This window comes from Nannospalax galili, unplaced genomic scaffold, assembly GCF_000622305.1.
Source record: "Nannospalax galili isolate Female #2095 unplaced genomic scaffold, S.galili_v1.0 scaffold734, whole genome shotgun sequence".
NCBI lineage: Eukaryota > Metazoa > Chordata > Mammalia > Rodentia > Spalacidae > Nannospalax > Nannospalax galili.
The window spans coordinates 3,576,965-3,603,231 of record NW_008337073.1 but is presented as its reverse complement, the minus strand read 5'-3'; the positions used below and the strand labels follow the sequence as shown (position 1 = coordinate 3,603,231).

The 26,267-nt window shown below is 43.5% G+C and overlaps 1 protein-coding gene across 2 annotated transcripts in view; it reads right to left on the bottom strand.

Moving 5' to 3' along the window:
- Ntn4 (netrin 4) overlaps positions 1–21,888 on the bottom strand; it is a 131,554-nt gene extending 109,666 nt beyond the window's left edge. For both annotated transcript variants that reach the window (XM_008832068.3, XM_008832069.3), the window contains exons 1-2: positions 21,403–21,888; positions 17,421–17,950 (exon numbers count right to left, since the gene is read on the bottom strand). In XM_008832068.3, the coding sequence (XP_008830290.1) occupies positions 17,421–17,950; positions 21,403–21,457 (585 nt within the window). In that variant the 5' untranslated portion in view covers positions 21,458–21,888. The remainder of the gene's footprint in view (positions 1–17,420; positions 17,951–21,402) is intronic.
- Between the last annotated feature and the right edge of the window lie 4,379 nt (positions 21,889–26,267).

Sequence of the window (26,267 nt, the reverse complement as noted above, 5' to 3'; positions counted from 1 at the left end):
TCCACCACAAGATTTTATGTGTTCCATCATATATATATTAAGTCCTATTGTGTCAAGTTTGTGCCCCCAAATGTCCTTCGGTGTATGTCCATCCACTGGAGCCTAGTCAACCTATCTAGCATCACTTCCTTAGAGAAAACCAACTATCCCTTTCCCAATAGCTATCAGTTGCCAACAGTTCCTCAGCTAAGACTGGGGCTTCTTACCTACTTCTCCACTTCTCTGCTGGGATTTTTGTCTGGCTTGAGCTTGTATGGGTCTCATGCATGCTGTCACCATTGCTGTAAGTTCATATGAGAACCTTCCCAGTTCTCTGGAAAACTCTGTTTCCTGTGGTCCTCAACCACCTCTGGATCTTACAATCTTTCTGTCTCCTCTTCCGCAATGGTCCCTGAGGCCTGGGTGTCGGGGTTTGCTATAGGCATCGTATTCATGGCTAAGCATTCTCCAGTCTCTTATTCTTTGTAATTTGGCCAGTTGTGGCTTTCTGGGTTAATCTCCATCTGTTGCATGAGGAAGTTTTGCTGATGAGAGTTGAGAGGTGCATTAATATTCTTTCTGCTCCTGTTCCACAATGTTCCCTGAGCCTTGGGTGTAGAGGTTGCATTGTAGATGTGTCACTTAGGGTCAGGCACCTCGCAGACGCTTATTCTCAATTGAACTATGAACTCCTTAAATATATGAAGTACAAAGTAAAAAGAGGAGACCCAGTTTAGATTTTTTTTTTTTTTTTGCAAAAAGATTGTTTGTTTTGTCAAGGAAAATGATATTCAAGTTCTTTCTCCAGAGACAGTTTCTCCCCCAACTAGTCTGACTTACTTGAAAGAGAAGGACCTTGGGAGAGAGAGGAACAGCATGGCAGTTTACCCAAGGAAGCCAATAGTCACACAAGCTTGTCCAGAGACAGTATCACAAAGCTTGTTTTCCATAATTCCCAAACAACCACCCCTGCCGCCAACACAGCAGTGTGGCACGAGCCCAGCTGGCAACACAGCGGAAGCACAGAGGAGGCACCTTCCCAGTCATTTGCAGAGACACTGATGACAAACCGAACAAATCCAGAGTGACCCTTTAAAGGTACCTTGCACTGCTTCCAGAGGTGGTGATAGATGTGAAACTTCCTTTTGTGCCAGGACTCTGTCAACTAGGAACAGAGCCTGCAGTTTGGGTTTGAAAAAGAATGGAACTCATGGCATCAGCTCTGTTGAAAAATTATTCACTTGTCCACTGTGTCCCTGAAGATTTATCATCCCAAATGGCTGACTTAGGAGGCACTTGGCAAGTCTTCTCTCAAACACAGTTTATGTGCCTCATACCTGGCTCTCTGCCATAAAAGTGTTTGGGTTTTTGGTTTTTTTTTGGTCTTTTTTGAGACAGGCTTTCCCTGTAGCATCAGGCTGGTCTGGAACTCACTCTGTAGACCCAGGCTGGTCTCAGACTCACAGAGATCTGTCTGCCTCTGCCTCCCGAGTGCTGGGATTAAAGGCATGTGCCACCATCCCCAGCCTCATAAAAGTGTTTTAAATCACAAAAAGCAATGAAGAGTTGCCATCAATAATATTAACAACAGTCTCAAAGTTCATTTATTTGATAGATATCTACTTAATTTTAGGCAGCATGTGAAATACTAAGGAGGTGCTTCTGTAGGTGTGGCCTGTGCTTCCTTAAGGCACTCACAAAAAACAATGTGAGGAACACTACAATAGAGCCCAGGGAACTGTGGGTACATGCATCTAACACACATGTACAGTATACCCAATCCAGAATTTTGGTATGAGCTGAAGCATAAGCAAAGTCCTCAAGGATGTGTAAAAATAACCTACTTATCCATCCATCCATCCATCCATCCATCCATCCATCCATCCATCCATCCAACATGTCTGAGTGAGAACTTAACTGAGTGAGAAGAAGAATTTCAGGGAGAGACTCAGAAAAGAGTCCCTTCAGTTAGAGGGTGAGAAAGAGGTAGGAGCTTGGTGAGATACAAGTAATCCCACAGCCATTCTGGAGGCTAGAGCCATGGTAATATGGGCAGGGCATGGGGGAGGACACAACTCTCAGGAAAGGCCTACCATGCCATGCTAAAAAATGGTCTGACATTAGGAGGGGGATGTAGAATCACTGAAAAAATTTAAGCCAAGAAGTGATGTTTTCTGTTCTAAAAGATCCTTCACCTGGACTTGGTGACTGACACACTTTATCCCACACTTGGGAGGGATAGGTAAGAAGACTGCTACAAGTTCAAAGCCAGCCTAGTCTATACAGTAAGCTCCAGACCAGTCAGGTCTACATAGTTAGACTCAAAAGTAAAACAAAATATCCTTCAGTAGAGTAAAGAGAGAACATTCAGGGACATATTATAATAACATACAGATGGGCAATAATGTTGGTTTGCATTAGAATAGTGAATTTAGTGGTGGAGAAAGGAACAGATATTCAAGAGAGACTCACGTACCAGAAGGGGATAGGACCTGGTGATGCTGGCTGAAGGAAGGCAAGGGTAGAGGATGATTCCAAGGTTTTTTGCCTTTCTAAACTAGTTGATGATGCCATTCTTTTTTTTAAAAAAAAAATTATTTTATTTGTATGAGTGTATTACCTGCATGTATGCAAGTGCACCTGTGTCATGCAGTGCCGGCAGAGGTCAGAGAAGGCGTTGAAGTCCCCTGGAACTAGAGTTACAGATGGTTATTAGCTGCCATGTGGGTGCTGGGAATAAAACCTGGGTCCTCTGCAAGAGCAGCCAGTGCTCTTAGCCAGTGAGCCAACTCTCCAGCTTGGGTGATGCCATTCTTATGGGTTTCATGAGGTGGTAGGAGGCAAGCTCTTCAGCTGAGAGTGAAGCAGTGGTTTGAGGATCTTTTATATTTTTAATCTTTTTATTATTATTACTATTATTATTTGGGTCTCTCTCTCTCTCTCTCCACCTCTCTCTCTCTCTCTCTCTCTCTCTCTCTCTCTCTCTCTCTCTGCCTGTATGTGTTTGATGTGTGTGGCAGGGCATGAGTGCCACAGCACATGTGTGGAACTTGGTTTCCTGGGATCAAATGCAGGTCACCAGGCTTGCAAGGCAAGCACCTTTACTTGATGAGCCAGCTTGCCAGTTCCTGCATATGGGTCTTTGAGAGAGGAAAAAACATCGAAAGTCACTGTAGGGATGAAGGAGAGTTGAGGAAAAACAGATTTTGGGGGAAGTTTAAGGGCCACACTGAAAAGGAAAGATATAATGAATGATCACATTTTCTTGAATTCAATTTTCAAACAGAAGCCTTCTTCAATAGTAGCCAAAAGATGCAGTCCTAGGACAGATTAATGTGATGCCATCTAGAAAGCATTTTAGTATTATTCATGATAATTCTGGGGAGGCAGAAGCAGGTAGACCTCTGTGGTTTTGAAGCCAGCCTGGTCTACCAGGCCAGCAAGGGATACAAAGTGGGACTCTGTCTTAAAAAAAAAAGTGCATAGTAGTATCACCGAACACTGCTGAGGCCTGGGAAGACTTCTGTTCCTCTGCTAGTTGTTGGAGGGAGAGGAGGAGAAGGGAAATATGGTAGGGGCTAGCAAGACAGTTCAGCAGGTATCTTTACTTGGCAAGTGTCTTCACTTGCCACTAAGCCTGCTGATCTGAGTTCAATCCCTGGGACCCACATGGTGGAAAGGAAAGGGAAGTTATCTTCTGACCATACATAGATGGTGGCATGCATGCCTTCCCCCCCAATAAATAAATAAATATAAAAATATATAGTCTTACTTGACCCATAAGACCTAAAAAAAAGAAATATGAAAAAGGGGAAGGTGTTACTTTGCTTTTTTTTTTTTTTTTTGGTTCATTAGCAAGAGAAGCCATCCAGGTCTTGTGTTTTAGAGATAAAGTGAAATGCAGGACAAATGTAGTCCAGGCCTTGGCACATTCTTAGTGATTCCCTAAGTGCTAGCTTTCTGGTCTCCTCCTTAACAGAATGTGTCAGCATTAATTAGAACATTAATAAGGTTTTGTTTTTAAATGTGCTGTAAAATGTAAACACTTATTTAAAAGGGTTTCACTGTCTAGGTCCTATGCCTTATATAGCCTCTCTCCAGCACCACATTCTACAAATCAAATTTTATAAAACACTAAATAGAAAAGTGTGTCCAGTACTGATAGAACTCTGTTTTTCAAACTGTGATGGTTGAGGGACAAACAATTGCTCCAATAGCATAAGTTAAAGTGAAATGGAGACAGGCCTGGTGTGTGCACAAATTTCTAGCACTTGAGAGGCTGAGGCAGGAAGAGCTCTTGAGCTTGAGTCTAGGAGTTTGAGATCAGTCTAAGCAACACAGTAGGCTCCAGACTCAAAACGCAGTAGAATACAAGACTCACTAAAACCAACACTCCTCTCTCAGCGTGGTGTTTTCCAAGATTTCTTCCCCTCTGACACAGCATTGTCCACTGTCCCCTTCCTGCCATCATTTGTTGCCAGTTACCGTTCAGACTTCTCTTTGCTTGTTTTAGTTCCTCTTCTGAAAACTTAAAGGTTGCTGATCCCCATTTCCCTCTCCCTTGTCATTTTGCAATCTATACCTATCTTGAGTATGGTAACTCAATGGAATTTAATCCATGTTGTCACTTAAATCGCCAGTGAACCCATAAATGAGACTGGGTTTTGTGCTTTGGGACTGGTGAGAGTGTCTTCAGTAACGGCATCATCAGTGGACACATTTCACCCGCCACCCCCCCTCCCCACCCCGGGATCAGTTTCGGGGTCTTCCTCTTTTCTATCTACACCCACTCCCTTGATGACTTCATCCAGGTTTCACAGCTTTAAATATCTTCTCTAAACTGTCAACTTCCAAATTTATGTATTAGATTCAGAATTCTCTGAACCCTAATTCTCGGCGTCTCTGACAGGATGTCCAATAGGCAACACACACTTATACCATGTCCAAATGAGCTCCTGATATTCCTCCTAATGCTGTCCCCCCCCGCCGCCCCCAGGGGCTTTTGCTTCTCAGCAAATGGTTATTTTATTCTACCAGGTTCACAAGCTGCAAGCAGCTCCCTTTCATTCTCTCTCTTGTATATTTTGTCCAACCTGTCAGCAAATGTGTTGGCTCTTTCAATAGAAGAGACCCAGAATCCAATCATTTTAACCATCTCCATTGTCACCCCCTGTCCATCTAGCCTCTGAGATCTAGCCTGAAATACTGCAGCACATTCCTGCTGGTCCCCGATTCCTCCTTCCTGCCTCCCTTTTTGACCTTTTCTTAACACGCATCTTAATACATCATATTACTCCTCTGTTTACAATCTCCAATAGCTTCCAATAGCACTCAGAGTAAAAGCCAATGACATTATGTGGGTCCAGACCAATTTATGGTCCCAGTTGGGATCTTTTTGAATGTAAGAACAGGCTGAAATAATTGCCTACCTTTAATTGATCTTGGAGGGAATTTGGGCCATGTTGGAGGCATCCACTCTTTGGTGTCCCCTGTTTCCCCATGCCTCCCCATCATCTCTCTGATCTCACCTACTCTAGTGCATCTTGACCTCTCTGTTTCAGCATCAGCTGCCTCACTCTTCTGAAGGTACAGCTCACAACTTGCCTTAGAAACCTTATTCTACAGTCTTACTGAGGCTTTTTGTTTGGGTGCTCCATCAAAACATTAGCTCCCCTCCCCACATCCTATTCCTCTTAATATTTTTCTTTGTACCTATTAAACTACATAATAGTCTACATATTTTACTTATACTTTACATTTTAGAAAGAAAACTCAAGGGCAAGAATTTTTTTTTCTGTATCCCTAAATCTTGGCAAAGGAGTTGTTTTTCAAATATTTATAGAAAGAATGAACTGTGAATATTTTGAAAGGGTCACTACTTAGTATTTGTGTAACGTCCAACATAGGACACGGAACTACAGGAAATAAGGAGGCTAACAGTGTAGCGAAGCTCATACATATTTCCTAACTATGGGGGTTTCGTTTACTGGATTTAACATCCTACAAGAGACCAAAAAAAATTATGTAAGATATTTTTTCAAATAAAATTATGAAAAGTAAAAGTATGGTTATAAATAAAATAGCTAATCACTTAAAAAAGAAAAAAAAAAAAGCATGGTGGCTTAATACCAGCACTCTGGAGGCTCTGCAAGCAGATCTCTGTGAGTTGAAGGCCAGCCTGGTCTACATAGTGAGTTCCAGGCCAGCTGGGGCTAAAGGGAGACCCTGTCTCAAAATGACCAAAAAAAAAAAAAAGGAGGGGGAGGAAGAGAAAGAGGAGGAAAGAGGAAAGTGGTTAGACAAAATGTATCACACTCTTAAGTTTTTAAAATTCTGTTATAGGATTGTTTAAATGGTTTAATATCATACACTATTCAAGTTTTTACTTTCATATAATTCAGTTCAATAAATGTATTTTGAACATCTATTCTTTTTTAAAGTATTTTATTTATTGTTTTTTTAATATTATGTGTATGCATGTATTGCCTGCATGTAGGTAAGTGCACCAGTGTTGTGCAGTGCCCACAGAAGACAGAAGAGGCTGTCGGATCCCCTGGAACTGGAGTTATGGACAGTTGTTAGCTGCCCTGTGGATGCTGGGATTCGAACCTGGGTCTTCTGCAAGAACAGTCAGTGTTCTTAACCACTGAGCCATCTCTCCAGCCCCATGAACATCTATTCTTTACAGGAATCTGTGCAGTGAAGAGGCTCAGGGACTGGGATCTACAGACTGAATACAGTGCTACAAAGAACAATGGCCCTTAATGAACAAACACTGTGGGGGTGCAAGAGATAGGAGGCATGTTACAATAGGGAGAGATTTCCCTATATTCCATGCATGTCTGATAACCAGTCAGAAGCAGTCACTTCCATGCTGTCTGATGAGACTCACCTCAGCCCCCTTAATCCTCAGTCTGCTTTCCAGGATGCGCTGTTCCTTATAACTGCCTCATGTGCCCACATATACCCAATTTCCAGGTATCTGATCCTCATATGTTCTTCATCAAGCCTTAAGATTTCAATGACTTCTTGCAAAAGTTTTGCAATCTGGTGCCTCAAAGTTTTTAGACTATTTTGACCAAATATTAGCAAAGTTAAACCATCAAAGAGAACAAACAGAAAGCCAACAAATGAAAATAGATAGTGTGGGTATTATTTTGTTGGAGGCAAAAACATCTACCTAGGGGTCTGGGGAGATGGCTAAGGATGTAAAACGCTTGATGTGCAAGCATGAAGACTTGAGTTTGGATCCCTAGAACCCATGCTGGGAATGGCACACATGTATGTAACTCTAGCGCTGGGTGGAGGTGGGCAGAGACAGGCATATCCCAGGAGCTTGCTGGTCAGCCAGTGTAGCTGAATTGGTGAGCTTCAGGTTCAGTAAGAGACCTTATCTCAAAAAATAAATAAATAAATAAGGTGGACATCCATAGCGAAATGCACCTAACATTGATCTCTGATCTGCACATGTATGTGTACATCTGCACATGTACACACACACACACAGAAACATGTATCTCTCTCTTTCTCTCTTCCTCTGCCCCAATAAATTATTTATTGACTAGATATCTGAGTTTGTTTTCCATTTTTCTATAGCTTCTTTAAATAATTTTAACTAATAACCACTGTGTGGGGTTTGTTAAAAATGAAAGCTTGAAAAGTGAGCTGTGATAGCTGGGCCTGGTGGTATACATCTTTAATTCCAGCACTCAGGAGATAGAGGCAGGCAGATTTCTGTGAAAATGAGGCTAGCTTGGTCTACATAGTGAGTTCTAGGCCAGTTGGGGCAACAGGGAGACCCTGTTTTTAAAAATGTACCATTTTAATATGATATGATATAATATACAGTCCCCAAGTAAAGAAAAAGCCTTAGGCCACATATAATCAACTTGCTCTATATAAACATACACAGCATTCCATTTTCAAGGACTTTCAACAAAATTATAGCTGAGAATGAACTTCAAGATGGCACATTACTACATTAGATGCCTAACAGAAAAACTGTTTAGGGTAGTTACTAGCTAAATAAAAGGTACTCTCCTCTCACAAAACAAACCAATCAAAAAGTGTGCTAAATGAAGGCTGGAGAGATGGCTCAGTGGTTAAGAGAACTGGCTGCTCTTGCAGAGGACCTGGTTTGATTCCCAGTATCCACATAGCGGCTAACAACTATCCATAACTCCAGTTCCAGTGGATCCAACACACTCTTCTGACCTCTGCAGGCATTGCATAATATGGATGCACTTACATACATGCAAGCAATACACTCATACACACATAAATAAAGTTTAAAAATATTTTAGGGGCTGGAGAGCTGGCTCAATGGTTAAGAGCACTGGCTGCTCTTGCAGAGGACCCAGGTTCAATTCCCAGCACCTACATGGTGGCTAACAACCACCTATAACTCCAGTTCCAGGGGATCTGACACCCTCTTCTGACCTCTGTGGGCATGGCAGAACACAGGTACACTTACACTCATGCAGGCAATACATTCATACACATAAAATTAAAAGATAATGAAAAAATTTAAAAATAAATTATCCAGTAACCTAGAAGTTCTACTCAATTCTTAACAATCTTAGAGTAATATGATTTCAGCATTTTAGTTTGAATTCTTATTTATGTATTTATTTATTGGGGAGGTGTAAGCCACAACACATATGTAGTCAGAAGACAACTTGCAAGAGTTGGTTCTCTCCTTCTACCACATGCATCTTAGGGAATCAAACTCATCTTGTCAGTCTTGATGGCAAGTGCCCTTAGCCACTGAGCCATCCCACCAGGCCTGTTTTTTTACTTTGAAATTAAATTAAAACTTAATCATATCAATAATTTCAAGGCAAGCTAATTATCCCACCTCTGGCACATGCTTGCTCATCATTTATTTGACTCTGAGTTACTGTGACTCACCAAGTCTCCATTTCTATGTCTATAAAATGGAGTTCATGTTGATTCCTAATGAATAGGGTTGTTGCAAGAATAAGGGATTCAGTGTCCTTACAGAGTCCGGTCTTTATAGATAAAAAGTCTGCTATCATGACTTATCACTGTTGCTATTGATGAGATGGCTATGGGCAGATGTCAGTAACTGAGGAAAATAGCAGTCAGCCAAAGAGTAGCGCTTCAAAAGCATCCCTATTCCTGCATTACTTGGTTTTATCTTTCAAGTTAAAAAAATCCTAAGTGTAGCTTAATATAATGTAAAGACCTGTAACAACCAATTGATTTATCATTTTCTGCATACTTGCACTATCCCAAGTTTATCTCCAGGTATTAAAACATAAATTTTTCAAAAGCCTAAAGAGACAACTAAATGCTTGGATCTTGAAGAGTATATTATTTACACAAAATATTTGGAGGCTTAATCATACACACCTCACGTTATTTAAGGAATTAGTCCATAAGTTATCTCTCACCCAGTAGGCTGTAGGATTGCAAAAGAGAGGAACACATATAACTTCTGTGTCTTTCATACTACCTGATTTAGCTTAGTGTGTCTAGTGGAAATAGCATTGGGCTTGAAATCAGGAAAACATATTTCAGCTGGGTAATTGTAGGAAAGTCATGTAAATGCGCTTGAACCTTCAGATTACTCTTTTTTCTTGGAAGATACTAAGTTCCTTTTCAAATGCTCTCATCCTAGTGCAATGGATTATGACTGATTAGCAAACCCAAAACTGATTTTGACCACTTTGTGTCAGATCATTAATATCCAATTTCATTTTTCTTTTATTCGAGGTAGGGAGAAAGCAGGGGCTAGGGAGACAGATGGATGTCAGTAAAGTGCTTACTGTACAAGCACAAGAATCTGAATTCAATCCCCAGTACCTAATCATGGGTAAATGCCAGGAATCTCAGCCCTGGGAGGTGAACACAGGAGGATCCCTGGGGCTCGCTGGCCAGCTAGCCTTGCTTAGTGAGCAAGCTCCAGAGAGAGAAACTGTCTCAAAATAAATAGTGGAGAGTGACAGACGAAGACACCCAATGTCAACCCTGGCCTTCGCATACATACATATGTGCATACACACAAGCATGTACACATGCTTACACCACACAACACACACACACACATACACACACATACACACACACACACACACACACACACACACACACACACAATGTGACTGAATTACAGCTGGTTTACTCATGAAAACTTGCCAGAAACTTAAAGTCCTTGTCCAGTCTACCAAACACAAATCCTTCAATGTTTTAAAGATAGCAACACTTCCCCTGTTGACATTTCCTCATCCCCTGTACTGTTTTATTTCCTCCTTATCACACTTTGATATATGGTATATTTTATTTGCACTTTATCTCCCAACCCCACCCCACCCCACCCTCTGAATTAGAATCTAAGTTTTCATGAGGAGAAGGAAATTTTATGTCTAGTTCACTGCTATATTGCTAGACCCTAGAATGGGCCTTGACACAGCCCAAAAATTGTTTGAATGAGTGGGTAAATAATGCTAACTAACATTCCTCACTAATTGCTCCTTCTTATACCATAATGTCTCATATCACTGCAAACTCAACTTTCTCTATGTTAACTGGAACTTCTGCCTCTTTTTGTTTGTTCATTTTGGATTTTTGTTGTTGTTTGTTTTTGAGACAGCATCTCCCCATAGCCATAGCTGGTCTGGAACTCTCTAGGTAGACCAGGCTGGCCTTGATCGCACAGAAATTCGCCTGCCTCTGCCTCCCGAGTGCTGGGATTAAAGGCATGCACCATCACACCCCACTGAACTTCTGCTGCTTATCCCCTGTTCATTTCTTCTTTACTTTCAGTTTAAAAACATTCTCCTACTCTGTTCCAGCTTGTCATGTCACCCATTCCCAGATTTATTGACTGCCTATATGACCAAGCAATGTCCTAAGTGCTGAAGATACAGACGTAAATAAGATTAACAAAATCCCCACCCTCATTAAGTCCTTGTCTACTCAAGGACTGCTTGGAGGCCCAGCTACTGCTCATCCTCTTGGCTTCTCTTACTGCTGCCTCTGACTTTACACTTCTCCCTTTGTATATGTTCATTATGCTCTGAAGAAAATCTGTATGGTCCAATTGGTTGCTAGCCAGTTTTGCATAGAATCCTCTTACTAGTGAGTTAACAAACAGCGAGCAAGTGATGCTCACTCAGAGGGAGACAGACAGTATCTTCGTCATGTTGCTCTTGCTTTGGGGTCACATAATCAAAATTCCACTTCCAGAAAGCATGACTGTGAGGGACCTAAAACAATTTGCTGTCTCTCCTTACTTTGCTGTGTTTCTGTACCCAGAAGTGATCTGAGGGAACGTTTTTCCATCCTAAAGAGCCTAATTAACCCATCATCTTTAGCGCCAAGGTTATTATCATCTATGCTCTGCCAAATCGACTATGCAAGCTCCCAGTTGACAGAGAGTCTTGAAATCAAACTACACAGAGCCCCAGGCCTGTCTGTGCCTTTCACTGGGACTTTGGCAGCACTTACTGCCTCTGTCCCAGGATTTCCCACACAGTGGTCTGAGGATCTCTGAGGTCCTGAAAGACAGTGATTGGGATGTTTCAGAAAGAGAACTCATAGCCAACTGAATTGAGGAATGCTACATCCTTTTTCTCCCACAGGAATGTGGGGTCAATAATGATATTTGTATGTTTATAATTGTTTAACTTTGTTGAACTCAGTTGTAGTTGTTCGAATATGTTCCTGTAGTTGGAGGCCAGGTGTGGTGGCACACATCTTTAATCCCAGCCCTCGGGAGGCAGGCAAATCTCTGAGTTCAAGGCCAGCCTGGTCTACATAGCAAGTTCCAGGTCAGCTGAGGCTACTGGGAGACCCTGTCTCAAAAAGGCCCATCCCCCAGCAAAAAAAATCATGTGTTTGGAAACTTAATTTCCAGATTCATGTTTATGGTCTTTGGAGGTAAGGACTTTGAGAGAGAATTAGGATTACATTAGGATAAGAGAGGAGAGCCCAGGGCTGGAGAGATGGCTCGGCGGTTAAGAACACTGTTTGTTCTTGCAGAAGACCTGGGTTCAAATCCCAGCACCCACACGGCAGCTAACAACTGTCCCTAACTCCAGTCCCAGGGGACCTGACAGCCTCTTCTGACCTCCATGGGCATTGCATGATAAGGGTGCACTTACCTACATGCAGAGGCAATACAGGCATACACATAAAATAAAAATAATAAATTAAAAAAAATTTTTTTAGCAAAATGAGAGAGGAGAGCCCTAAACTAGCAAGGTTGCTTTGGTAAACATGTGATACCCCCGCATCTAGCGGCCTCACTAGATGCAAAGCAGATGTTGATATCATGCTCTTTGATTTCCTAGCCTCCAGAACTATAAACCAAGTAAGCGTCTAGTCTTTATAAATCACCTAGGTTTCAGTATTGTTATAGCGTCAGAAAATGGAACAAGACTGCAGTCCTTTAATCAGAAAACACCACTGGCATCTCAGAAAACATTATTTCTCATAGAAAGTTGTTTGACAAATTCTTTTTCATCTTCATATCCTATCCAGATGAATAGCTGCAAACACCTTTGAGGGAATGAGGAAGGAGGGAGGTACACAGAAATGCCCAGCTGTCAATAAAACAGGGAGAACATGGTTTTATGGCACAAATACTGCACTTCATTTGGGTCAGAAGACTTGTGACTTTATTCCTAACTGTTACTTAGCTTACTGTATGTTGTTGGGCAAATCACTTTACCTTTGGGCCTCAATCTTGTCTTCTGGGTAGGAGACATTTTTTTTTTAACTTTTAAAAAAATTTATTATTTTTATTTTATGTGTATGCACGTATTGCCTGCCTGAAGGTAAGTGCACCCATGTTGTGCAATGCCTGTGGAGGTCAGAAGAGGTTGTCGGGTCCCCTAGGACTGGAGTTACAGACAGTTGTTAGCTGCTGTGTGGGTGTTGGGATTCGAACCCAGGTCTTCTGTAAGAACAACCAGTGTTCTTAACCAGTGAGCGATCTCTCCAGCCCCAGGATACGTATTTTAGAAAATAACCATATCCTAATGTTTGAAACTATTAGTTACCTTAAGAAATTTGAGTAAGCAGGTTTAATTTTGGTTAAAAAAGTAGTCTTGGGGACTGGAGAGATGGCTCAGTGGTTAAGAGCACAGGCTGCTCTTGCAGAGGACTGAGGTTCAGGTCCCAGTACCCACATGGCACTAATAACAGTAACTCCATTTCCAGGGGATCTAACCTCCTCCTCTGGCTTCTGTGGGCATTGCACACACAGGTACACTTACATATATGCAGGCATAACACTCATACACATAAATTAAAAATAAATAAGTAAAAAAAAATAAAAGTACTCTTAAGACTGGAGAGATGGCCCAGCAGTTAAGAACACTGACTGCTCTTGCTGAGGACCTGGGTTTGATTCCCAGCACCCACATGCCGGCTAACAACTGTCCCTAACTCCAGTTTCAGGGGATCTGCTGCCCGTTTTTGACCTCCATGGGCACTGGCACGTATAGATACACTTACATACGAACAAATAAGACAGTCATACAAATAAAATTGAAATCAATCAATCAATCAAAAAAGTAGTCTTTGGGGGTTAAGTGTGTAGTTCAGTGATAAAGAATTTGCCTAGCATGTTCAAGGCCCTGGGCGCAATCACCAGCGTCCCCCGTGCAGAGCAGTCTTAGGTGAGCTGCTGAAGTTCAGTTGATTTTTTTTTTTTTTTTTTGGTCTTTTTGAGACAGGGTCTCCCTGTAGCCCCAGCTGGCCTGGAACTCACTATGTAGACCAGGCTGGCCTCAAACTCACAGATATCTACCTGCCTCTGCCTCTCGAGTGCTGGGACTAAAGGTGTGGGCCACCATGCCCAGCGAACTTCAGTTTTTAAAGCCCTCTTTCAGCATGTGGTACCTTCAGATTTGGAGATGGAGGCATGCAATCCCTCAAACATGAAACTGTGGGAGCTCAAGGTCCAGACTCAGGTTTTTGAATGAACACTGGAAACCAAATTATGTCTGGGACATAATGAGTGGTTGGATTACTTACTACCTACTAAAGTTGTGACCCAATCTTACAGAATACTTAGGAAGATACAGATCTATAACATTATAAACAAGGAAGAAATAGAATTTGAGACTTCTTAATTGAACCTAGAATAAGTGATTTATTTTTGAGCTCTGAGTTTCCAAAGATAGAGCTTGATGATATGCATTTGTAACTGTGAAATTAACTATAGCTCAGTACTAATTTCTAGTCAAGTGTCAGAGGAAAAGTCATCCTCACCATTTCTTGGGAAGCTTCCTGTGGTCCTTATCTTGAAGTGAGACTGTCTTCTGCTCTCTGAGTCAGAAGGGAAAGTTTAGTGCCCCAAACTGTCCTCTGAAGGAAGAAATTCAACCATGGCTTAATGTGTGCTTGCAAATAATACTCTAGGGGGAAATTAAGCAAAAGTCTTCTGGGTTAGCAAGTACAATTAAAAGCTGGATTGCAAAAGTTATCTATTTACTGAAATAACTAATAAAATGTTAGACTCTGCTTGAAGTTTGATATAAGCATTGGTAACAATATTTTGCTTTACTTACTTATTATTGTGTGTATGTATACATTTGTGTTTGGGGTGCCCATGCACATGTTGGAGGCCAGAAGACAACTGTTCCTCAGGGTCTGTCTACTCTTTTGTTTTGATTTTTTTTTAAGACAGGCTCTCTCATTGGACTGGAGCTCACTAAGTAGGCTAGGCTGGCTGGCCAGTGAGTCACCAGAATCTGCCTGTCTCTGCCCTCCCAGTGCTGGGATTACAAGTGTGTGCCACCACGCTCAGCTTTTTTATGTGGGTTCTGAGGGTGGAACTCAGGTCCCTGTGCTTTCAAGGCAAGCACTTTTACAGACTGAGCTATCGCTCTAGCAGTACTTTAATTTTAAGGAAGACAGATTACACTTCCAGTACAGATTGGGTAACTGTTACTTTGATATCCCTAAATAATTGTGGAACCATTGTAATAAAAATGATATTTGCTAAATGGGAAGGCCTACCATCTGGTTACTTAAACTATTTTTGCTACCTCACAGATGCACATGGCCCAGTAGCAATGAGATGTGGGGAGCCGATATGAGTTTGCAGATCAAATCCAAAGGAATTTGAGAATTCAAACCATTCACTTGTTTTCCACACAAAGTGTTTTCCACATAAGAAAACAATGAGTCTAACTTATCTTCCTCTGTCCTGTTCTGGTATCTTTAAACATGCTCATCATGACAGGATGTAAATGGGCTTACAATATTATGTGAGCTTAGTGACTATTAAGAATGGTAAGCACTTGGCAGCAAACCATGTCCTTCTTGGTTCTTGTACCAGCAGCTCTATTCTCGAGTGCTTTTGGGGTGCACCCAGAAGAGCAAGTTGCTAGACCATATGATGAATGTCTCTCTATGTGTCAGAGAGATTCATGGGAAGAACAACTGTCCAAACCAACCTTTGTATCAGGCTCCATGTAAGCAGAGCCCCCCTCTCCCACCCCTCAGCCTAAAAGCACTTGACACTAGCAGGGACGGAGTAAATGCTTATTAAATACTGGCATCTGGGAAGCTTGTGAGTAGTCACATTGATGACTGTTGGCAGAAGGCTTATCTCAGAGCCTCTAGCCTTTGTGTTATGTGCATTGGCTGTGTGCCCAACATCTAGCTCAGGCTTTCTCAACCAGGGTACTGTTGACATCTCGGGCTAGATAATTCTATGTTGGGGATCGCTGTTCTGTGTATTGTCTAGGGCCTAGCATCATCCCTGGCTTCTACCCAATAGATCCCAGTGGTGTTCAACACTCCTCAGGGTACAGAAATGTCTGCAGACATTACCTACTGTCCCCATGTCAGGGGATGGGGTAAAATAATCCCTGGTTGCACAATATTTATCGAGTCTTTACAAGCATGGTAGGGATCAGAATCAGAAAGATGATACTCTCTTTCTCTTGTTTTTAATCAATATTTCTCCACCTACTTATTGAGAGCATTAGAGTCTCATAGTCTGCTTTCATTTGGTCTTTGTGTACAGTCTCCTACATCTGGAGGGAATCTTTCTAGGAGCTTCTATATAAGTTGAAAAGACCCATTACCCCCCCTCAGGGGAAGGAAAATATTAAATGAGGATAAAATAGAGAGAAATTGGACAAGCAGCTAAGGAGGCTGTTTTGTAGAATGCACATGGGTTGTCTTTGGGCCCAGGATAAAGAAAAGATCCATGTCCCTAAGTGGAATTCATTCGTATGAGAGCTCAAAAGCAACCTTTGTGCTAAAAGAAACTACCTGCATTTGCTTGCTATGTTGTCTTTGAATCTCAGCAACAAACCTCCGTGTTCTCTCTCGATGTGTGTGTGTGTGTGTTTATACACGTGCATGTGCACTAGTATATGTAAGTATATGTGCACAGGTGTGTGGAGGCCAGAGGTTGATGGTGGGCATCTTTTCCAATCATTTCTCCACAGTATTTGTGTATGTATAATGTATGTGTGTGCATGTCTAGTAAATGCATGTGTACATGTGCATGTGAACACGTGTACATGTGTGTGTGTAAAGGCTAGAGGCTGACATCAAGGGTTTTCCTCTACTGCTCTCCACCTTATCTTTTGAGGCAGGATGTCTCACTGAGCCCAGAGCTCCCCAATTAGCTAGAACAGCTGGCAGGCCATCTATCTCTGGGGATCTACCTAGCACTAAAATTACAGAGACATGCAACTGCACCCTGCTTTTGAATAGGTACCTGAGATCCACACTTAGGTCTTCATGCTTGTGTTGTGGGCACTTTACCAACTGAGCTGTCTCTTCAGCTCCTCCACCTTATTTTTTGAGACAAGGTCTCTCACTGAACCTGGAGCTCACAAATTTGACTAGAGTGGCTGCACCATGAATCCTCCTGTCTCCACCTCCCCAGTGCTGGGATTACAAGCATGTGCCCACAAACCCAGCTTTTTATGTGCATTCCGGGGATCTGAACTCAGGTACTTATACAGGAAGTACTTCATCAACTGAGACATTGCTCAGCCCCTGTCCATGGTCTTTTGATGAACAGATTTTTTTTTCTTGGCTTTGATTTACTTCCTATTTATGTTATGACTATCAGGAAGACACCAGCATGTACTTCAGGAACAAGTTGTCTCAGGGTACAGAAAGCAGTTAGCTAGCTGAAGGAATCTCCAAGCACAGTGATGATGTGTGTGTGCAAATCAAAAAATAAAAAATAATAAAAAACAAAAAACCTAGAACCATAGGATTCTTGCTTAACCCCAGCCAGTGGGCAATCTGCTTTAAAAAACCACTTATCCCATGTCCAAGGGGGAGAAATAATTTATGACAAGTAAAGCTCATGAAAAAATTCTAATTTCATTCGTGTTGCTACAAGTATAGTTTCATGCTTTTAAAAAATGTGGGCTGGTAACATTTTTCTACCTCACTTTACTTACAGTGTAGAGTTAAACAGGCGCCCTTACCTCTCCTCCAGTGCATGGAAAAGGACTGGAATATCTAGAGGTACAAATGGCTCCCTTCTTGACAACATCGTCTTCCAGGCCAAATGTAGCAGAGCAGTTTGTTGCAAAGTACTTATAAGGCTTCCATGTCTTCCCAAAGTCCTGGGACCGGTCCAGGACCATGGCTGCAGGCCTAGGGGACTTGAACACCATAATGAGGTGAGTGAAGTAAAATTCTGCTTCCAGGTCTAACTGGATCTTTTCTCTGTGCACATCCTCTGCGGACTGCCACCATGTGCGGGGAAACCGGAAGGGCGAGTCTGCCATGGCAGAGGGCAGGTGGGCCAGGTGAGGGTGGGCAGCGTTGCACTTGTCACACTTGGGCTGCTGGCAAGTGAGATCAGTATTCTCACTATAGAAGCAGTACAGTTCGGTGGCATTTTGACCACAGGTGGTGTCTGCCCAGAGTTTTCTCCCCAAAGCCAAGTTTCCCATTCGAGGATTGCAGGCCTTCTCACAGCGGGAACTTGCTCCAGCTACTCCGCTCAATCCTGTGAAGGGGAAATCATATGTCATTTGAGGAAAACCCATGAGGAATGGGAATGCTCTTCTGCGTGCCTGGTCCATCTACAACAGCCCAGTTATCCCCAAAGAGTATGAGCCTTTCCAATAAGGGTAGAATCTACCAAACTTGACTGTGTACACAATTGTGCATTTACAGTGTTTTTGTGTATACAAGTATGTGTGCTTGACTTTTATGTTCAGATATAAAATAACATAATAGAAATAAATCACTTCAGGTCAAGGGTGAGGAAAGAAAAAAGTGCAAACATTGGGGAGAAAAATGTTGGATCTCACTATGTAGCTCAGGCTGGCCTAGGACTCATATAGCCCCTACTGGCCTTGAGCTTGAGGCAAAATCTTCCTGCTTTGGCTTCCTAAAGTTCTAGAATTACAGACATGAACCACCATGCCCAACCTAATCTAATCTTTTAAATCCAATTTAGCATTATCTAAACATTCATTATGAAAATGCACTTAGGAGAAAATGTAAAACTGTATTGGATGGATGGATGGATAGATAATATATATGTATTTGGGGAGTTCATGTGTGCAAGTGCATGTGTGTGTGAGTCAGTGTGCACATTTGTGCATGTGGAGGCCAGAGGCCAGAACACTACCTTGGGTACTGCTTCTTAGGTGCTGTCTGTTTTTTTTTGGTTTTTTTTTTTTTTTTTTTTTTTTTTTTTTTTTTTTTTTTTTTTTTAAGACTGATTTTCATTTTCTGTGTATATTAGTCTAAGTGTATATATGTGTACCACATGTGTACAGGTACTGGCAGAGGGTGTCAGATCTCCTAGAACTGGAGTTCCAGATGGTTGTGAGCATTAGGATCTCAATGCTGAAAATTTAACCCAGGTCCTCCGCAAGAGCAGCAAGTGCTCTTAACCATTGAACCATCTCTGCACACACTCCACCTTGTTTTATGAGACAGGGTCTCTCTCACTGCCCTGGAACTTGGCAGGTAGGCTAGGCTGGCTGGCCAGAGAGACTTAAGAATCTGCCTGTCTCTGCCTCCCCACTGCTGGGATTACATGTGTCCAACCACATGTGGCTTTTTTATGTGGGTGCTAAGGATTGAATTCAGGTTCTGCAAGCATTTTACCAACTGAGCCACCTCCCCATCTCCCTTATTTTCTTTGTATTTTTGAGCCAGTAAAAAAGTAAAAAAAGTCTAGGAAAATTAACATCAGATATTTAATAACTATACAACAGGACTTCATTTTAGGGGGCAAAACTAGAAACATCGAATCTTAAATGTGCAATATCCATTTCTGATATTAAGTAAATAAACTATGAAAAAAAACTCTTCCAAACTACCAAATGACAGGAAAGCTTATTTTACATGCTCTTTACTTCTTAAGTGCTTCTACCTATGACAGGTTGTATAGTACTTACCTGTTTGCTTAACAGGAGAATGTTTACAGTCTGGCCGCCACCAATAGCACCTCTAAACATTGTCATGAACTAAACGGCTTCTTAAAGAAACACACACTTCCTCCCAGAGTTCCAACCGACCTTAATGTTTCAAAATTGCTCAAAATGATAAGCATCATCCACTTATTCACATTCTGACTCCATATCATAAGCCTTTAATTTGGGTTTGTCATTTTAATTATGAATATCTTAAGCAAAAAAATCACCCATTAAAAAAAATAAAACAGAGAGGAAAAGAAGGAAAAGGAAACCAAACCCCAAATTCTGGCTAATTGGATGTTTGTGCTTAAGAGTGAGCACCCCTGAGCTGTTATCACTGAAGTATCAGCATCTAGGGAGCCAAATGGCAGCCTTTGCTGGATGGAGAGATTTCACACACTGACTGAGGATCATCATCTCATTCAGTCTTGTGGCCAAAATAAAGGGTTTCCTTTGGCATTATTTAAGTGTCAAATGACAGTGTGCACCATGCCTGGACTCTGTTTGCCATTGTTCTGATTAGCAGGCGTACAGCTGCCTGTGGCCAGAAACACACACATACAGTGTGCTATGACTCACCTGTGAAGCATTTTTTTGGGAAAATCATATACTGCCTGTACAAGTATTTTTGACTTGCAACAATCACCTTGTGATGTTTATTTACAGCCTCTTGATCGCTTGCATGGCTTGAAAAGGGAAAAGTATATGAAAGTTCACTCTTGGTTTGGGAGAACATGGGTGTGCAGGACATGTAAGGGAGAATGAGCAGGGAAATCTTAGACTTAACAGATCCTTGGGGGGAAAAGGATGAATAATTTAAAAGTGCCCCCACATTGACAGTATCATCATCATCATCATCATCATCATCATCATCATCATCATCGTGCAAAACCCTGGAGATCCCCAGAGAATTTGACTATCTGGGGATACTGGGGATGCACCTACGGCCCTGATGGAAGATGCAGACTCTTAAAGCCTGGATTGCCCTGGCTGCCGGCGGCTCTGAGGAGAGAATGGAAGAAGCTTAAAGGGACAGATGCCTGCCGCAAGGCTCTGGATCCTCCAGCTGGTCGTTCTAAGCCATGCTCCCCTTTCTGGAGCAAGTGAAGTGCATCTGAGAGCAAACAGAGGCAGAGTGTCTCACATCCTTTCTCCTGTACCCACTGAGCTACACTTGGCCCTTCTGGAAACCAGGCGACCTGCGTGAGTGAGGGAGCAGAAAAGGGCTCCCAAACTCAGAAACAGCTATCTGGGAATGGGTGGCCTAAGGACAGTCTAAGAGCCTGGACGGGAGAGGGAGAAAGAGGGCATCTGACGACACCTCTGCGGGTTGTCCAGTTACTGGAGACAAGGAGCAGACCCGCCTCCGACCTCCCGCAGAGCCTCGGCCAGGGTACCTATTCCCAGGGGGCGGTCAGCCAGCTCCCGGCAGTCGCCACTAGAGCGATCACCCCCCATGGTCTCAAGGCCGGAGTTCTGATACATTGCAGCCACTGCCGGTGGAAGAGGGCGCTCACCTTCGCCCCAGGTGGCCCTACCTGGTTCCCTAGTACTTAGAATGAGGTCCGGGACGTTGGCGATCGCTCTAAAAGAGAGAGCGGCCTCGCCCCCGGGCGCCCAGGGTCGCTGGGCCACCCCGCCTCATCACTCCTCAGGCCATAGAGAGCCAGGGGATGGCGAGCTGGGTCCTTTGTTCCCCTCACCAAGTGCAAAGGCAGTTCCCCCCACCCCCCACCCCAAGCCAAACTGAGAAAGAAACCCCGATCGCTGTTATCTCCGGCAGGGCGTACTCGGGATATCTGGTTATTCAAGGGCATGTTTCTCTCAGTGCTGGGGGGGGGGGGGTCATAATCATAATCAACAGTACTTGAAACTGCGGAGCCGCAGGGCAAGGAGGCGAAACATGGCCACTCACTTCATCCTCGGTAGCCGAGCTCCCTGCCCGGGCTCCCCAGCATCCCCGACTCCCGGGCTGGGGTACGGGAGCGAGGGAGGAGGGTGGGGGCCCGGCCGCGTCTCCACCCACCTGCGGCCACAGCCGAGCAGCCCCAGAGCAGAAGCAGCCGTGCGCAGCTCCCCATGGCCGGGCAGCGCCGGGAGCCGGTGGGATGAAGCGGCGGCGGTCCTGGAAACGCCGGGCTCGGAGCTTCCTGGTCCTCCCGGCGCTGGGCTCGTTCAGTGCGCACCGTGGGCGCAGAGCCGCGGGCCGGGGCCACGCCGGGCGGCCGGGGGACCGTCGCGCACCGGCCTGGCGGGGCCCGGGCAGCTCCGGAGCCCCAGGACCATAGCCCGCCGGGCCGCGCTGCCCTGAGGGCGGGTGCGCCGCTAGCCCGGGGCTGAGCGCCGGCAGCAGCCGCTGAACTTTGCGAGACCTTTCACTTCCCGGCCGCCGCCGCCGCCTCCGGGCCGTCCTCCTCCGCTTTTCCCACCTCCTGTGGCCGCCTCGGCTCGGTCCAGTCCTTCTCCACGGGCAGTTCCATGGGATGCATTTTTATTGCACTGACGCCGCGGCGCTCCGGTGCCAGCCCTCCTCCTCCCCTCGCACCTCCACCCCTTCCTCCCGCCCGCCCCCCGCGCTTGACAGCCCGGGCGGTGCTGCAGCAAGGCCGGGTCGCCGCCGCCCCGGGAGGGGTCCCTGTGCCCCCTGCCTCCGCCCCGCATCTCCCCGCCCGACCCCCCGGGTGCCTTCCAGCACCCACGGGCCTCCCCTGGGAAGCAGTCTCCCACCTTCTCCAGGAACATTCCTGAGAACAGTTGACTACCTCCGGATCAGGTCAGGGCATGCCAAGGGGCTTAAAAACTCGCGAAACAGGCGAGCGCCTATTTTCCAACACCCCCCAGCAAAACAAGCCTTCGCCCCTCCGCCCTGCGGCACCTCTTCTCCGCGAGTCCTACGGCCTAGGTTCTGGACCCCACCCCCGAATTCAGCCCTGGGTACTAGCACCCCGAGAGAGTTAAGTGCTAAGCGCCCTCTAAGTCTCTGCCGCTTTTGGGGGTTGGAGGGTGCAGCCCAGATAAAACAGCCACTGCCTACAGGAACCTAGGGTGTACTCCTTTGGGTAAAAAGGGTGTCTTCTCATCAAACTCAAGCGCCTGAAAGACAAGGATCACGGACCAGCTAGTGGGCTATTTAAGCATCCTTGTCCAGGGGCAGGGGCGTAACAAAGACAGAGCCTGGGTCCTTCCATGCACTCCCAGTCTGTAGAGCACGGTGTGCTGCGGAACAATAATGCTATGAAATGTCTTAGGCGAGCAATTTAGTAACAACCACAAGCGGCTAATTGTAGATAGAATTGCTCAGGGCTGGTGTTTATGGAAGGAGATAAAATAGCACTTGAGTCTGGGACTCCTGTAACTTCTGTGAAAATATAATTCTGCTTCCACATCCAAAGAAATTGGCAAAAGTTAAGTCGAATGCAATTTTGTATTGCAGCATTCAGTGTGTGCCTTTGAATATTTTCCAGGAAGCTAACTACTTTACAGATCCTATTCAGCTATTATAGATCAACAGTGTTGGGGGAGGGGGGCTAATTCAGAGCTGTGGGGCACAGGTAAATGTTATTTATAATGACCCAGGCAGGAACCTACCATAAAGTGTCTATCTCCCAGAACTGAGTGGAAGCCAGTGCAATCCGCTGGGAAGCATTAAAATTATTCTTTTGGCCAACCCTGGGAAGTGGCAAACGACAAGGGAATTGTCACCAAATCCTCTGCGTTTTAAATATTGGCAATGCTGAGGCTTCCTTGCACCCTCACAGATATGATAACAAATTCATTGAAATGCCTCTCCAACTGTTCTTTTTATTAAACAAATTATAGAAAGTTATAGCAGCCTAAGGGTGTTAGTCCAGATATTAGCCTAATGGCCAAGAGAAAGAAAAACGAAATATTTGTCATTACTTTCTGGGTTTAGGTTGAAGCAGAGCTACTCCATTTCTAACTACTAATTTCCAAAGCGTTTACTGTCTGCACCAACCCTGAGCAGGTAATGTACTTCTTTGAGTCCTCTAAAACTGGATCTTCCTTCCTTTAGTAAAAGAGCAAGCTCCTTAAATGACGGAGCAGTCTTTTACACTTAGTCTAAGCAAGTTGTTATGATGTTTTTCTTATATTCCTCATTATTCTTAACTGAAAACGCTTGCCATACAATAAATGTTCACTAAATGTTTTGGCTGACTCATATTACAAGTGTTACTATATACTAAGAACAGAAACTAAGATGAAACAGTGAAATAAGAATAATTTCCAGTGTCCTAAAGAAACGTGTACACTCCATACCAATATTTTATATATGAACAGCCCAGAGAATGAGCATTCTAATAAAGTTCATTTGTGTCTGGCGTGGTGCTGCATGTAGTGGGTAGAGGCAGGAAGATCAGGAGTTCAAGGCAGTTTGTGGCTAGCCAGGGTGGCTCACGAGACCCTGTCTCAAAAATAATAATAATAATTTGCTTATATAGTATAAGTTGTTACATATTATATTTTCATTTTGAGTTTACCAGCATAAGGAAATAATGCTCATGGTTGAGTACATCATTGTCTATGATTCTGTCTACTTCTTTTTAAATTTCAAGAACTGATTCAGGATTTTTTTTAAATACTACTAATTAGTAGGAAGCTTAGCAACATTATAGAATTTCAATAGCAAGTTTCCAGAAGCCACATGTTGGCAATGTCAATCTAGAATCTTCTTGATAACTTGGAAGCATGCTTGAATGACCTTTAGTAACTAAAATAGATGGTGAAAAGTCCATGTGTCAAAGATCTTACTAAGAGAGCCCCTTAGGCCTTATTTAGATCATTCCTACAATTTCACTCTGTTTGGTTAGGACGTTCTTCTGGGGCACAGAGGATGAGAACAAGTGTGAATGGAACAGGATTCAGTTAAAGACAGGATTCTGTTAAAGGGGGATAAATGGAGGCAACCTAGTGCTAAGAATGCCATATGGTCAAACTATAACTGTAGGTACAAATGCATAAACACTGTCCCCGCCCCCAAGTACAAACCTCTCAGCCGTCTAAGGCCTGTTAGCACAGAGACAAAGTGTCACAAGGCTATGAAGAGACCACTCTGTAAAAGCAGTACAATCACGTAATGGACCAGAGGATATTCAGAACCAGATAGGACCAACTTACCACCCCACCAGGAGCCCTCTCCATGAAATCTCTGTCCACTGGCCATGCAAATTTTCTTCTGGACATCCCAATGAGTGAAAGAATCAAAAGCAGCACCTTTTATTTTCAGCGCCATTTTTAGTTAACTGTGACATCGCTCTTCTTTTTTTTCTAAATATTTATTATTTTTATTTTGTATGAGTGCATTGCCTGCATGTAAGTACACTCATGTCATGCAGTGCCCACAGAGGTCAGAAGAGGGCATCAGATTCCACTGGAACTGGAGTTACCGATAGTTAGCCGCCATATGGGTGCTGGGAATCGAACCAGGATCCTATGCAAGAGCCACCAATGCTATTAACCACTGAGCCATCTCTCCAGCGCCAGCATCTCTTCTTAAAATGAGATTCATCCTTACAGTTGTTTGCAAGTATACAGAATAAGCCCATTTTCTCTCTTCTGATAGGGTAGTGGGCTTTGTGTGTATGCGTGCATACTGAAATAGGGTATCATTGCATAGCCCAGGTTGGCCTAGAATTTCCTATTTATGCAACCCAGGCTGACCCAAACTCTCAATCCTTCTGCCTCAGCCTCCTGGGTGCTGAGATTATAGGCATGTACCGCCTGATAAGTATTTGAAGATTTGAAACCTCATTTGATTCACCCTCTTAAACACCTCCTCCAGCTGTTTGTTTAAATGTTCATAGGACATGACTTCCAAGCACCCACCATCTTCTTCTCCTCTGTTTTGTACATATTCCAGTTTGCCTTATTCTTGCATCTAAAAGTCAATGTCAAGTATATTTGATCAGTTAGAATAAAAAACTAATAGTGTGTCCTTAACTTAGGTCTAGGGCTTGTAGTTCTGTAGTCTAAAAATACATTGTCAGCTTTGTGAAGTTGGTTGATATGCTTGAAGTTAACTAAAATCTTTTTCATGGACTGGTTTCTTACCCTGAAGATACAGTGCATACAGTAAACATTCAATCAACATTAATTTAAAGGAAAAAATTCCACTGATTCAAATTGCTAGATTTAAAATGCAGTCAAGGGAGGGGAGATGGCTTGGTCAGTAAAGTGCTTGCTTTGAAAGCAGTAAGGACTGGGTTTAATCCCCAGTACCCATTTGAAAAAAAAAAAATGCTGAGCATGCTAGTACATGCTTGTAACCCCAGGACTGGGGAGGTGGAAACAAGGGATCTCTCAGATTTCCTGGCCAATGATTCTAGCCTACTTGACAAGTTCCAGACCACTGAGAGACCCTGTCTCAAAAAAAGTAGATGGTACCTGAGGACCCGTGCCCAAGGTTGTCCTCTTGTCTCCATAAACATTTGCATACGTATGCTCCCCCCAACTCACAATGAGAAATGATCAGAATAGTTAAAGCAAAGTACTTTTAGTATTTAGTGGAATAAATACCTATTTTCTGAATAAAGCAATTGTACACATGAAGCATTTTTCTACATTTCCAGTGAAAGGAAAGACTGAAAATAACACTAATTCCATTACACCTAGGGTCCTTCCTTCATGGATGCATGCAAATCATCTCATTTACCTTCATCATCAATGCCTGTATGCTGCTGCAGGACATGGAAGATCTGTGCTCATTTGTACAAAGAGAAAGGGACAGGAAAGATGGCCCTACCAAACTTAGATCATAAATATACAGATTAATAAGTTGGAGCTGGGACCTAGGTTTGCAGATCAGAATCTTGTTGCTTATCCATCAATCTTCTTGGGTACGACCTTCTCTCTCTCTCAGAACTGGAGGGCCAT